The 15,538-nt window shown below is 43.3% G+C and overlaps 1 protein-coding gene across 7 annotated transcripts in view; it reads right to left on the reverse strand.

The window, feature by feature from the left end:
* The window catches only part of ARHGAP26 (Rho GTPase activating protein 26), a 416,835-nt gene that overhangs the window by 279,550 nt on the left and 121,747 nt on the right, over positions 1-15,538 (reverse strand). For all 7 annotated transcript variants that reach the window (XM_053666461.1, XM_037141721.2, XM_053666462.1 and 4 more), the window contains exons 7-9: positions 10,929-11,033; positions 9,288-9,417; positions 3,855-3,955 (exon numbers count right to left, since the gene is read on the reverse strand). In XM_053666461.1, the coding sequence (XP_053522436.1) occupies positions 3,855-3,955; positions 9,288-9,417; positions 10,929-11,033 (336 nt within the window). The remainder of the gene's footprint in view (positions 1-3,854; positions 3,956-9,287; positions 9,418-10,928; positions 11,034-15,538) is intronic.

Below are 15,538 nucleotides of genomic sequence, written 5' to 3' on the forward strand. Positions count from 1 at the left end.
TCCAAGAACAACCATATTATATCAAGATAAAAATCTATAAAGATGATTTGTTGAACTACTGATGCTTAAAAAATGGGGGACACAGAAAATAATCACTTAAATAAACGAAAAGCTACTACTGTGCCAACTACTATAGGGAAAAAAGGCAGGTTGTGTCACAAAAGCTTAAATGAAGGGAATTTGACCTGGTCAGGAAGGTCAGCAAAGGCTCTCTGGGGCTGCAGCTTGAAGGATTCATCAAATAAGACCAAAAGAATAGCAGTGGGGATGGAGACAAGCAGGCAGAAAGGTCCTGTGATCAGGTTCCTTGGGTGCCTAAAGGAACTGAAGGGAAGCTGTTGTGGCTAGAATTCCTGAGCCAGAGAGAAAGTGGAATGAGCAAGGATTTGAGGAATCAAGTGTAACAGGATCACGCAGATTGTGCTCTGTGCCCTGAGAGCAGCGGGAAAATGAGGAAAGGTTCCAGTCAAGGTAAGGGACAGGGTCAGCTTTGGGCTGCTCCAGATCTCCTGCAGAGAGGTGCCTCATCTCAGACTGTGGGAGACAGGGAAGTCTCTTTCACCAGATGCAAAAGGATGGAGCACATCTGCCCATATGTGGCCCGAAGCTCACAGAAAGTGTGTACTTTGAAAGGACAGAACCCAAATGAAAGGGACAGTGAAGAGAGAGAAAGGGTGAAGCAAAACCATGTTAGGAGAAAACACTCTATAATCTGTTAAGTCTACCTCCAGCTCCTTGGAAAGCTTTATACAAACATGTACACAAAGATGTCACATGATCTTCCTGGATAAATTCAAAAGCTATCACCTCTAGACAGCCAGTCTTCATATTCCTTCCACCGTAAAGCTAGGAAAACAGAGCCATACCTTGAAGGCCACTTATTTACATGTTATTTATTATTATTAATATAAAAATATATATTAACTTATAATACATGTAGCAATATATTAATAAATATATAAATAGTTATAATTATTATTGTTATAGGCCACAGAATCAGGAACTGCAGACCCCAGAATCAGGGTTCGAGTACTAACTCTATCACTCATTAGTTCTATGGCCTTAGAAATCATTTTCTCTCCCTGAACCTAAATTTTCTCTTTTGTTAATGAGGAACACTAGATCTTACAGGATAATATAGGACAATAAAAGACTTAGAAATGCATAAGATGTGACATAAACACAAGAGATTATTATCAGGAAAATTATTATAATATCAAGCTCCTAAGATGGTGCTCATTATGTGTCCAGCTCTATCTCGAGAAGTTTACATACACGAATTCATATAAATTTCTTAACAACTCAATGAAGTGTTCACTCCTATCTCACTGAAGTCTGGAAAGTCCCAAACATCCACCATGACCGGTCTCTGCCCTTCACTTCCAAGTGTGATGAGAAGTGGAGAAAGTACAGAGAGCTCTTCATTAAAGGGTTAGGAAAGCACAAGATAAAAAAGCCCCAAAATAAAGACTATGTGAGGGAGTGACTTGTTGAAGCTGAATTCTAGAAGGACAAAGATTTGGAAAAGCACTATGACTCAGCCCTAGAAAGGCAGGCCTAACTCTATTTCCATTTATGAATACCAGGGCATACCTACTCACATAGCTTTTTAAAAAAATATTCTTTCTAACTCAGTGATTTCTCTGTGTTTTGATATTTTCACATGTCTGTTTTCTTGAGATAACTTATATGTCAATCCCCACCCCTGACAAGTCACAAAAGAGCTTTGGATTTTTTTTTTGCTTTAATACAGGGAAGGAATAAAGATACTGGTAAACTCCTACATTGTAACCTAAGAAAAAGAAGGCCAGGAAAAAAAATTGGAAGCAGTAGAGAGCAAGGGGGCAGCATGGTGGAAGAGCTAAAAGTAACGATAACAGCATCTCACATTACTGACCCAGGCAGTCTAATTTCAAAGCCAGTGCTCTGAGCCTCTCCAATGTAATGCCCACACATGTGCAAACCCAATATGTTACATAAAAATGCACCAGAGGCAATCAGAGTTGGTATACTGATGAAGAACTGGTTTATTAACAGATCAGACAGAGCTAAAAAATTACTTAACTAAAGATAGAACCAGAGACATCAGAATGGAGTCCAGAGATCCAAAGAAGTGAAAAATATAAATATTTTCACTGAAAATATTTAAATATCTCCAGAAGAAGATAACAGAAATAATGGAGAGGGGAAAAAATTCAAAGTGATAATCAGTGCGAATTATCTAAAGTTACTGAAAGACACCAATCCTCAAACTCATAGGACCATCAAAATGAAATGAAGAAGAAAAAAAAAAGTAGATGGAGGAGGTGAAGGAAGAGAAGAAAAGAAGGTGTTAACATCAGCCAGAGAAAAAAGACAGATCACCTAAAAAGGAAATGCATGCAGTATGTTACCGTAGACAGTCCGACTGCCAGGGAGTCTCCCACGTTGGCCAAGTTGGCGGCAAAGGGAAGTTCTTACACTGTCCAAAGCTAGAAAAATGAATGGATAGGGCCCAAATCTGCCAAACCTAGAAAGATAAATTGGACAGGACCCAAATGCACCAAAACCTAGAAAGATGAATGGATGGGATCCCAATGTGCCAAAAGCTAGGAAGATGACTAGATAGAAAAAAAGCCCTCCCCTCCCTATTTCTATAAGAACCTTAGGCTTAAGCAGGAAGAGGAGATGATCTTTGAGACAGAAGTCCACCATTCTCCCAGGTCAAGAAGCACCTGAATAAAACGTCTTTCCTTTTGCACCAATACTGCCTCATGAGTTTGGCTTTTATTGGGGCAGGCAGCTGAACCTGCATATGTTTTGGGGGCTTTTTGGTTTTGTTTTATTTGGTTTGGTTTGGTTACAAGTGCACCCAGAAGAAAGGAAAACCCTTGAAGCACAACACCAGTAACCCACAGAGCCTGGTGCAGCCTGACTCTTCCAAAGACAGCCACACAAATATCTTCCATCCTACACACACTTCATACAGTGTGACTTTGCAACTCCTCCCACTGAGAAGCAGGATCTGCATCCTCTCCCACTGAAACTGGGTGGGATTTTGTGACTGTTTCCACAAACAGGACAAAAGTAAGGTAATATGACTTCTGAGGGTAGGCAGGTCATTAAAAAGTAATGCAGTCTCTGCTTTCGTTAATGGAATATTTACTCTTAAAGCATTGAGCTATGAGCGACCGCCATGCTGCAAGGAAGCCCAAACTAGCCCACATTACAGAGACCAAACGGGCCCTGAAACCACAGAGAAAGAGGGAAGAGAAGGAGAGAGAAGGAAATCAGGGAAAGGGAGAAAGCTATCCTCACCAGCCTTGAGCTGCTTCAGACCTCACTGTTCCAGCAACAGCCACCATCTGATTGGAGCTGCACGAAAACCTGAGCCCAAACCACCCACCCAAAAGCTCGCCAAATTCCTGACCCACAGAAACTGTGAGAAATGATAAAATGATTTTATTGTTTTAAAAGTTGCTAAGTTTGGGAGTGATCAGTTACAAAGCAATAGATAACTGGAACATCTGAAGTGCCAACTGGCAGCCCTGTGGGCATCAAGTGAGAATGATGTGAATCAGTTTTGCAGGATGAGGTTGTCCACGATTTTCTAGCATCCAAACGCATTTGATACACTTAATGCTGCATATATGTGAAACACAGGAATCTTTCTTAGTTGTAATTTCTAGTATAACTTAGAGCTAAGAATAGTCACCTTGTTACGGTTACTCTTTAGGGTACTATGCCTCCTGAAACTATTGCATAAAATTTAAGAAAATTAGAGTGAAACACTGGAGGCGTTACTTTACACATGCATTATAATTACTATTTGTTAACCAAAAAAATCAAGCATGAAATTAAAAAAATTAACTTACCCCCTTTCCTCCTGACTTTTGGTCAAATGGTACCATGGTGATTTGTTTGGAATCCCGCTCATATGTACAGTAGTGCTTCACCCAAGAAGTTCCAAAGTGACCTGCAAAGTAACATTTCCTGTAAAACATCAATATATGTCCACTACATGCCGGAAAGACACACAACTGTAGCCCACAATGCTCATTTACCCTTCACTTGTTTCTAAGGGTAATATATTCTCCCACCAGCTAGACTAGAACAGGCGGAAATATGATCCCACAGGCTGGAAATGGAACCTACCCAGGGCTTTCCCCAGGGACCAAGGAAGACTGTTTCCCACTAACCACTACATCCAGTTGGTCTTAAAATGTAAGGAAAGTAGACATTCCCTGGAGAAATTAATTCACTTTCCCATTATCAATCTCTATTTGAAGTTTCCTGTCTCCCCCTGACAGGAGGAAGATGACTGAGGAAAGAACACAGAAAGCTCCTCAAAGTGCTCGTCACCAGTCCCATCTGCTGCGATGACTTCATGCCTCCCACACAGCTGCTCTGCGACTGTGCACAGGCACACAGGGACTCTGACCTACTTCCAAGCTCCTCGTTTTCACTTTAGCAGAACTTAATAAGATCTGAGAAGCAGACAAGGAAAACTCGGAGACACCAGAGATACAGAATGCAAGTAACTGTAAATACCCAAATGTAATCTAAGGAGCCTGTCCCTCAAAATTACCCCTCAGGAAAGAGGGAAATGCCTTATCGTCAATGTCTGACTAAGTGTCTGACTTTACCCAGTGCTTGGCCAATTACTCTATTTTGAACAACAAAGCACTAAGTCCTATTAGAGGAAGAAGGCAACTTTGGCATTATTAGCCTGTAAGAAACTCAGTCAACACTAGTCTTAGATGCATAAAGGAGTCACATAGCAAAAATGGTAAAAAAAAAAATAATAATGACAATCTGAATAGAGATTTAGCAGACATTTAATTATTATTTTTCAAGATATGACTGCCCACTCCAAGTGTTGGATATTACTTTAGTAAATTTAAAAGGCAATACAGAGGGTGTCTACATTAGAACATCAGGGACAAATTAAAATACCAACCACTCTAATGTATATTTTGTGGCTTCAAGAAGAAAAATAAATCCAGTAATAGCACAACACAAAGATTCCAAAAGTGCTTGTATTTTGGACAATTTGAGCAATCGAAACAAATAGGGACACTCCCTGGCCAAGTGGCTCAGTTGTTTGGAACACCCCCATATACACCAAAAGGCTGTGGGTTCGATCCCCAGTTGAAGCACGTATGGGATGCAATCAATCGATGTTTCTCTCGCTCATTGATCTCTCTCTCATTGATGAACACAACCTCACATGAGATTTAAACAAACAAACAACAAACACAAATAGGAATAGTAATGAATTTAGCCTATGAATAAAATGGGAATCTCTAAGTCCATACTGACAATAGAAAAGTAGATGGATGAATAGGTGGGTGGGTGGATGGATGGATGGATGGATGAGTGGGTGGGTGGATGGATGGGTGGGTGGGTGGATGGATGGGTGGGTGGGTGGGTGGGTGGATGGGTGGGTGGGTGGGTGGGTAGATAGATGGGTGGGTGGGTGGATGGATGGGTGGGTGGGTGGATGGATGGATGGATGGATGGATGGATGGATGGATGGGTGGGTGGATGGATAGATGGGTGGGTGGGTGGGTGGGTAGATGGATGGATGGGTGGGTGGGTGGATGGATGGATGGATGGATGGGTGGGTAGATGGATGGATGGATGGATGGATGGGTAGATGGATGGGTGGATGGATGGGTGGATGGATGGGTGGGTAGATGGATGGGTGGATGGATGGGTGGATGGATGGGTGGATGGATGGGTGGATGGATGGGTGGGTAGATGGATGGATGGATGGATGGATGGGTAGATGGATGGGTGGATGGATGAGTGGATGGATGGGTGGGTGGGTGGATGGGTGGGTAGATTATAGAGAGAGGGTAGGGAGACAAAGGGAAGTCACTTACAGTACACTAAATGGCAACTGATAAATGTGGAGGGAGTGATAGAGCTGAGAAATCACCACTTCACAACCATCATAATAAAGATCAGTTCAGGCAGGATTTTCAATGGATGCTGAGTTTATGGGGGAAAAGGGTATTTACATGGTCTTAAAGTATCTCCCAACAGACTGCTAATTAGTTACATGGAAAAAATAGTGAGTGTACAGGGAAGAAACCAGACAGTACCTTGACTGGGTAATCAAAATTAATACCACCATTGAGGGGCAGATGGCCATCCTGTGCCTCCAGATGTGTTACACAGAGGAGAGCACAATGTCACTTGAGTCAGATATGACCAGGGATGCATAACCTGAATCTAATATTGAGGAACCATTAGATGAACCCACACTCAAGAATATTATATACAAGAATTGGCCTAGATTCTTCAAAAACATCAGTGTCATAAAAGACAAAGAAAAGCTGAGGACGTGTTCTAGATAAAGGACACTAAAGTCGTAACAACTAAACACAGTGCAAGATCCTGAACTGGAGGAAAACAAAATGCTCTATCAGGACAATTGATAAAGTTGGAAACCAATGTCATTTATATTAAATATTTTATCAGTGTTAAATTTCCTTGATATGGTAACTATGGGTACATAAAAGAATATCCTGGCTTCCAGTAATGATGGCGATGCAGGCAGACACAGCTGCCTCTTCACACGACCACATCAAAATTTTAACTAAAATATAGAATGACTGTCACTCTGGAACATTAGAAATCAAGCTGAATAGAAGTCTGACAACTACGGAACTGAAGGAACCATATCCATCCAGACTTGTGGGAGGGGCAGAGATGCAGCAAGGACTGGCCCCACACCCACGTGGATAAAAATTCAGGAGAAATATTTCATGAGCAAGAAGTCCCAGACCCACACCAAGCTCCCCAGCCCAAGATTCCAGTGCCAGGAAGATAAGTCCCCACAACTTTCTGGCTGCAAAAACCAGCAGGGACTGAGTCAGTGAAGGAGGCTGCTAGAGCCCTGAGGAGTTCCTCTTGGGGAACCCACACCACAGACTCACCTACTCAGACTCACTTCCTCTGAAATCCAGCACTGGGTAGGCAGCTTGAAGGGCACCAGTGGCATACAGGGAGAGACTGAAGTGTCTGGCATTGGGGCGAGCAGAGGCCATAGTCCCTTTACTGAGCCCTCCTCACACAGAGCCAGTAGGCTGGTGCCATATCTGAGACTCTGTCAGCATGGCTAATGCTGTGTGACCTACCTTGGAGATCCACAGAGGCTCTACCCCACCCAACTTATGGGCTCACCCAAGCTGCTTATCCATAAGAATGGCTAGTCTTGGCTCCTACATCCTATCAAAAGAATATCCTTATTTTAGAAAATACACACTGAAGCAAAAAGGCATGGTATATGGAACCTGCTCTCAAATGGTTCCAAAAAAATTAAAATTATGTGGGTATCTGTGACTGTAATGTGTGCATGCATACACACCCATAGAGAGAGTGGTATAATTGTGGAAAAATGGTAAAAATTCATGCACCAGTGTAAAGGTCTATGCTTATTCTTTATAGTATTCTTTCAACCTCCTTAAAGTTTTAAATTACTTCTAAATAATAAGTTACAAAAACATTTAAAGAGGAAAAAATGCTGTATCCCAATTATACGCTCTGGGTTATTGTGTTAGTGAATCAAAACATGGTTCCAGGGATAATCAAGACACTAATGTTGAGAAGCCAAAAAACTTGTATGTACAACCCATGGACAGTAACTAAGGGGTAAGGGGAGAAGGCTGGAGGGCTTAGGGGTGCAGGACAGATGGGGGTAGAAAGGGGAGATTAATAGCATAATCAATAAAATATACTTTAAAAAGGACATTAATGTTGAAAGAGCACAGGAAATGTTTGAATAAAATTGTATAATGTAATGTGAGAGTACAAAACAGAAATAGTGATTTCACATATGTAAATGAATAATATTAATAAATTAAATATTAGCCCTGGGTGGTGTGGCTCAGTGGATTGAGTGCCAGCCTCTGAACCAAAGGGTCGCTGGTTCAATTCCCAGTCAGGGCACAGGCTTGAGCTGCAGGCAAGGTCCCCAGTAGGGGATAGACAAGAGGCAACCATACACTGATGCTTCTCTCCCTCTCTTTTTCTTTCCTTTCCTCTCTAAAATAAATAAAGAAAACTTTTTTAAAGAAAGAAAATACATAAATTAATTAAGTTTTATAAGTAGACACTGAATTGTATTTTTATAGCCCTAAGAATTCGTATTTTCAAGTTCACCTTAAACTCTTAGGGGTGGATCTTCTCACTGGGCATCACTTTATATCAGAACTGAAGTAGCTCGTTTCCTCCCCCTCTAAGTAAACCCCAACAAGTTCTTCCGTCTAAGAATAAGGGACACAAAGCTCTTGTCACAACCAATGCCCCAACCTCCACCCCCGCAACTGCCCTCATTGTCACCAGGGAACAATTTTAAGCCCATGCAAATTCTTAGTAATCACCAAATAAAATAATCACTGAAACCAAGTGTTCTAATTCTCCACCAGGAAGCTTTCAAGAAGAAAGACATTTGTCTAACCCAAAATCAACAGACGAACATAAAAGCACAAAACCAACAAAAATCTGGGAGAAGTAATATGTCCAGTCAAGAAAGCAGGAGTAGACTAGGAGAGAGGCTATTCATTAAAGAAAAAAATTGCTTTCCTTTCTCCCCAGCACTACATGCATGAATTAAGCCTAGAAGTGCAACCCTAACAGAACCCATCAATCATAAAGCTTCCCCAGGCCTAGCACACAAACTTGAGACTCATCACTGGAAATGCCGTGTCATCAGCATCTGACATTTCTTTCCTTGACATCACACCAGTAAAGCAATGATGAACCTTCTTCCTGGCTATGGGAATGAGTTTTCTACTTTTCACAAAATTTAAATGTTGGGATGACAGGAGTTGAGGAGAAGAGGGAAAGGCCATAAGTCATGATTGCTTGGGCCTTGCAGGAACCATCTCAAATGAAAACAAAATAACTAAATATTCAGTCCACCAAAGGATAAGATTGCTGATACACAATTAGGTCTACCAGGCAAGGTCTTTCCCAGGCCTCTATGCCAAGGGTATAGTGTCTAAAGCTAAACCAAGGGCAGGCACCTCAAGAGTCAAGTGACACAAGGGAGAAAAGAACCACCACAGAAGCCTCGGTACGGTCCAGGTTCCCAGGGGAATTCCCCGGTATAAAGAAAACAGAGCGTGTCCCTAGGAGGTAGTCAAACCTTGTGGACACCACCTTTCCCTTAGGAAACTAACTATGAAAGTACTCTCATTCACCCAAACCTGGCCAGGCACCGCTGGACACACCCTTGACCCTCTGGGCAAAAGGCTGGAGTACACCCCCAGCTGCTGGTCATCACAGGCACTCACGTTTCTCCTGAACGTAGAGGTACCCTTCCATGGTGTAGGGACTGATGGTCTTGTGCTCAAGGGGATTCTCTTTCATCTTTTTCATCAGTGATTCCACTTCTGACCTGGTGCCTTCAAAGCGATTTCTTGTCTAGGATGAAAGGAATTGTATTCAAATCAAAGATACAGAACCCTATTCCCACCTCTAACAATTCAGAACATTAACCAACTGAATCCTTAGACCTAAAATCAGATCATTTAGTTCTAAAGTCAGCCACCTAAATATTAAGCAGATATTCAACAAGTTTACTTTGTCCTTGAAGTCCTATGCCAAGTTGTCTCTCAGACTCTAGGGACCATCAAAATAACCCAAGGAACTTGGAGAAATGCAAATCATCAGGCCTCGCCACTAAAGGGGAAAGGAGTGCCTCTGGACTCAGAAATGTATATTTGAAAAAAGCATCCAGGTGATTCAGGAGGGTATGTGCCCCCTTCCCCATTCCCATTAGGACTGAGGGGCTCATTCCAGGTGCAGGCAAGTTTGCTGGCTAATGTCCCAAATGGTTCCCTCCTCCAAAGGGAGCTGTTTCACTGAGGGCTACTCCCTTTCCCAGGGCAGGTGGTACCCACCCAAGGAGTAGTCCAGGGACAAAGGGGGAAAGCATCAAACACCTGCTCCCCTTGCTTCTATTCTGTCCACTCTGAAGGGCGTCCCAGCTCCAGGGCACCCATGGCATTGACTGAGGCCTCTGTCACAACTGCATCACAGCTCAACTTCTCTTGCAGGGGGCTTACTCTCTCCTAGGTGTTTCTGCTGACACTACTCCCTATAAACCTGCTACATGTAAATCTCCACTTCAGTTGGCTCTCAGAAGGAAGCTGGCTGAACAAGAAGCCACGCATTGTAAAACCTTTACTGAGACTCTGCAACTACCTGTTCTCGAGCAAGACACGGAGAACTACGTCGGACCAAGCTGCAGGCTTCTAAAAGCCTTGCAGTACAACTCACATGGGTGCATTTGGCTTCTTTTCCACACAGAATCATCTAGAAACAAAGATGACATGCAGACTAAGGTGGCCCAGACTTAAGGAAGAAGTGGGCTCGAGCACCAGACTGCTGACCAAACAGCCCCAGGCAGGATTCCTAGCACCCAAAAGGTCCTGCTGTTTAAATCTGGGAAAGGAGATTGGGATTTCCTTTGACTTGGATTTCCTCTCAGCCTTAGTAAGAGTTGAAAAGAGCACATCGTTTGAGCTGGGGCCAGCATGCGTGCCCCACCCCCACGGCCGGAACACACGCGGACGCTCCAAGGTCTCGTGGGGCAGGGCAGCTAGAGGCACAGAAGTGGGGCTGGGCAGGGCTGGGCTGGGTTGGGCTGGGACTCCCACTGCCAAAGGAAATCCTGACCCTGCTGCCACAGATTTAAACTACAATCAGCAGCAGCACTTCCAAAAACATAAATAGGGCTTTGAAATAATGGAGAAGAGGATGACGTTCTAATCTGGGCTACCAAGACCCTAGAAATGCCTGCCCCCAGCTGCCCTTTGAACCAAGCAAGACCCATCCTCCTTACCTGCATTCTAACCCACGTAAGCAAATCTCTAGGCAACCAAACCCATAATTTGTTTTTTCCTTTTCTTAACCAGGGAAAGGAAACTCACGTTCTGTATGCTAATGGTCAGCTGCATCTTGAAGTCGCTGAAATCCTTGGCCAGTTCATAACCATGGTGATAGAAAGTGAAGAGTCCTTGCAAGAATGCCAGTAGCTGCAATGAGGTAGAAAGGCGGAGGTTACATAAGTAGGTCAAAGAGGTATTATGTAGTTGTATATGAGTCCCCCACCCTGGTTTGAAAATCTAGAATAAAGTAATAACAATGGCTATCACTTACTGAGCACTGTTTGCACACCAGGCACTGTTTCGCTGAGGAGTACTCACAACATCTATTAGGTAAGTAGTACCGTTACATTCATTTTAATAATGAGGAAGTAGACTCTCAGAGAGGTCATATAACTTGCCCCAAAATACACAGTAAGTGGCAGCCAGGATTTGAAACCAGATCTCCTTGACACCAACACCCAAGCTCTTACCACCTCCTAAGAAAATCATTTTGCTAGAAATTAAAACACCACAGCTCTGAATCAGCCTCATGCTAACACATTTGTAGTACTGTGTTATTGTGCAGAAGAGTGTGATTATATTGATAACCAACAAGAAAGGGAGGAAAGGAAGCTGGTGTGTTCTGAGTCTGAAGTCTAACAGGCAAAGTCAAGTAAAAAAAAAAACATGCAGGTGAGACTTCAGCTCAAGTGTTCCTCAGCTCTCCTTAAACTATTGAAAAGTAAACACTATGGATTTCTTTATTAAAATACTCCCATGTTCCCACATACTCAGGTACAATGCTTTCCCTAAATTCCCACTTAAATTGCCTAGGGCCAAAGGTAAGCCCATCATTGTTTAGTCTTGTCTTTAGTGAAGAGTGAAAACATCTGTTCGCAGAAATTCTTACAACACGCCTTCATATACTTAAAAACTATTAAAGTCCCTGCCCTGGGCTCCTGCCAGCCTTCCCTTCTCCAAGCTAAATAAATGTTCCTACAGTCTTTTTTCTCTCAGAGCCTACATGCAAGCCTCACGCTCGTTAGGCTGCCCTGGCCCCTTCCCAAATTCTACATATCTTGCCTCAGTTCCAAATCTCAACATGAAAAAGGATTAAAATCAAAGGTTGAACAAGGTTTGGAAGAACCAGACCCTCACCTCATCACAGGCTCAGTTTTCCTGCATTTGGGGACCATCCCCATTCTAACTTGAACTTCTCAATGCTGACTCACATGTTCCAAAAGGTCCACTGACCTCCCTCTATCACGTTACATTAGACACACAGTCACCTCACTTTACATTGTGTTTAGTTTTTCAATCCCTAAATAATATACTTTTACTTACTAAACATGGTCTCACTTATTTTCACCCAACTCTCCTCTTCTGAGGGCAGCCCTAAGAATGCAGTTAAGAGAACTCATTCCACCCCCCTCCCACCCTGCTGTAACAGAAGTGGGAAGCATCAAGGCATGTGCTACTCCATCTGAGGGAAGATCAGAGGGAAGACCTGCTTTGGGCTAAGCCACAGGCCCAGCCCAGTCCGTCAGAGAGCTCTACACTGAGAAGTCAGACAAAGGCCCGCTTACAACAGTGTGGTGCCTTACCTTCCCACTGCCACAGTCCCCAGACTACCAATCAATCCCTCAGACCTTCATGGGGGGTGGGAGAACAGGTACTGCTGAGTCCCCTAGCTATTAAAACACACACACACACACACACACACACACACACACACACACACATATCTAGTGGTACCAGAGATAGATCCCTAACCTAAATCAATGAATGGGTAGTTAAGTCGCCTAGAGCCACCAAAGACTAAAGATAAATTGCTTCAAAGACGACCAAAGCCTTTGGATTTACTTTACATAGAACACTTTTTTGAGAAGGCCCAGAGTCTTCCTTCTACATGGTTCCCATAGTATACAAGAAGGGACTTGAGGACTTCCACCAAGATGGAGGCATAGGTGGAAGCACTGGACCTTCTCACACAACCAAGTTTAAAAACAACAAAGTTTTAGCAACAAAAACGCAGCCAAACCACAGAAAATTGAACTACACAGAAGTCTGATGACAACGAACCCTTCAGCCAAACCGGTAAGAGGAGCAGAGCCAGCAGCAGAGCGGGGTCAGGCAGGAAAGATCCACCAGACCAACCTGGGCATGCAATCCAGGTGCGCCAGCCGCCATGGGCGGATCCCAGGTGTGGAGAAGCGGGTGGACCCACTGAGGGCGCAAGGCGGTGGACTCACTGAGGGCTGACCATGGTCACACAGTCCAGCACAGATAAACTGATGAAAGAGTGAAGCGGTGGGACAGACTGTGCAGGCCCCAGTGGCGGAAAGTGGCAGAGGGGACCTCCATTGCCCCTCTCTGACCCCGCCCCCACATAAAGCATCACAAACCAGCAACCTGGGTGGCCATGCCATGGTGAACACCTCCTCGTACATAACAGGCATGAACAGATCAAAACATGGCTCAAGAACAACTCAGAGCCCCAGAGCCGATAAATCTAAGCGATGAAGAAATAGCCAAACTTTCAGATGCACAGTTCAAAACACTGGTGATCAGGATGCTTACAGAACTGGGTGATTTTAGTCACAAATTAGAGGAACATATGAAGGCTAAACTAATTGAAATGATGGGAAATGCACAGGAAACCAAAAGTGATGGAAAGGAAACTGGGACTCAAATCAAAGGAGTGGATCAGAAAGAGGGAAAAAATGACCAAACAGAAAAGGATGAAGAAACAAGAATTCAAAAAAATGAGGAGAGGCTTAGGAACCTCCAGGACATCTTTTAACATTCCAACATCTGAATTATAGGGGTACCAGAAGGGGAAGAGGAAGAGCAACAAGTGGAAAACTTACTTGAACAAGTAATAAAGGAGAACTTCCCCATTCTGGCAAAGGAAATAGACTTCCAGGAAATCCAGCAAGCTCAGAGAGTCCCAAAGAAGTTGGACCCAAGAAGGAACACACCAAGGCACATCAGAATTATATTAGCCAAGATTAAAATGGAGAGAATCCTAGAAGCAGCAAGAGATAAGGGGACAGTCACCTACAAAGGAGTTCCCATCAGACTGTCAGCTGATTTCTCAAAAGAGAACTTACAGGCAAGAAGGGGCTGGAAAGAAGTATTCCAAGTCATGAAAACCAAAGACCTACAACCAAGATTGCTCTATCCAGCAAAGTTTCATTTAGAATGGAAGAACAGATAAAGTGCTTCTCAGATAAGATCAAATTCAGGGAGTTCATCATCACCAAGCCCTTATTATAGGAAATGTTAAAGGGACTTATCTAAGAAAAAGAAGACAAAAAAGATGAACAGTGAAAGGACAGCAAACTCACAGTTATTAAGAAGCACACCTAAAACAAAAGCAAATTAAGAGGACAGCTAGATCAGGAGTGAACCATAGAAATGAAGATCACGTGAAGGGTTAGCAACAGGGGAGTGGGAGGAGGAGAAGGGGGGAGAAGGTACTGAAAATAAGCAGCATAGACGGTGGGTAGAAAATAGATAGGGGGGAGGACAAGAATAGTATGGGAAATACAGAATCTAAAGAACTTGAGACACGTGGTCATGAACTAAAGGGGGGGAATGGTGGGGGAGGGGTGTGCAGAGTGGAGGGGAATGAAGGGGGGAAATAGAACTGTAATGGCATAATCAATAAAATATATTTAAAAAAAAAAGAAGGGACTTGTATACCAAACCTAGTGTCGGTATTTACCATGAAAACTGTTCTAGCTCTTCCCTCCGTGCTGTCCTCAAATGCTGAGTCTCATCACTTTTCCAAGGCACTGAGCTATCCTTCACTGGAGAATAAAGCAGAAAATAAGCAGCTAATGCTGAAGTCATTCCTCCTATTAACTTGAACTTATCCTTCACTTCAAATAACCAAAGCGTCTCTTGCTTAGGATAATGCAGTATCTCAGACAGCTCACTAAGATGCCACCAGGGCACACACACAAGTGCTCCAAAGGCAGAGTTACCAATACGTATTTTGGCTTTCACATCCTTTGGTATCATGCCTGATTATCCACTGTTCTGCAGAAAATGATTCCTCAAACACTGCTATCTTTGGCCCACTTTTCCTTCCTTCTCCCCTGGCAGCATCTTTTCTCATCATCCCCACCTACTGACATCCCCTTCCCACAAACTGTATGAACTTTTGCATGTAATACCCAGTGGGAAATGAAAGTCCACTCCTCAGGATGCTGGGCAAGGCCCAGAGAAGGGCTCCAGAGATGGGAAGATCTGTCTGCCTCAAAGAAACATTTCTACCCAAACACAGAGAAGAAGAGCTTGTTGTAGCCTCACCAGCTGCCAGGTAAGAGGAGTTAGTGTGTCCACCCAGGGTCCGCCCTGAACAGTCAGGGACACAAAATCAAAGCGCAACCAAGGAAACACCAGTCAAGACCTTCCCACCTCCCTTTGCCTTCTTCTCCATCATTATTTTCCTCAGGAAATAACTGGAAAAAATACCTATTCCTATTTTCTAGCTGACAACATAGATCAACTTTTTTAAATAAATAAGCAAAAATGTAACGCCATTTAGTGCCGGTTGCATCATTCCGGACTATCTGAAAAATTATGTCCCTGACCACTAATCCCCCACCCCCACCCCCAATCAAAAATATATGTTTAAATCCTAACCCCCAAAACAAACAAGC

This window comes from Artibeus jamaicensis, unplaced genomic scaffold (genome assembly GCF_021234435.1).
Source record: "Artibeus jamaicensis isolate MK-2021 breed Jamaican fruit bat unplaced genomic scaffold, CSHL_Jam_final contig_456, whole genome shotgun sequence".
Taxonomy (NCBI): Eukaryota; Metazoa; Chordata; class Mammalia; order Chiroptera; family Phyllostomidae; genus Artibeus; species Artibeus jamaicensis.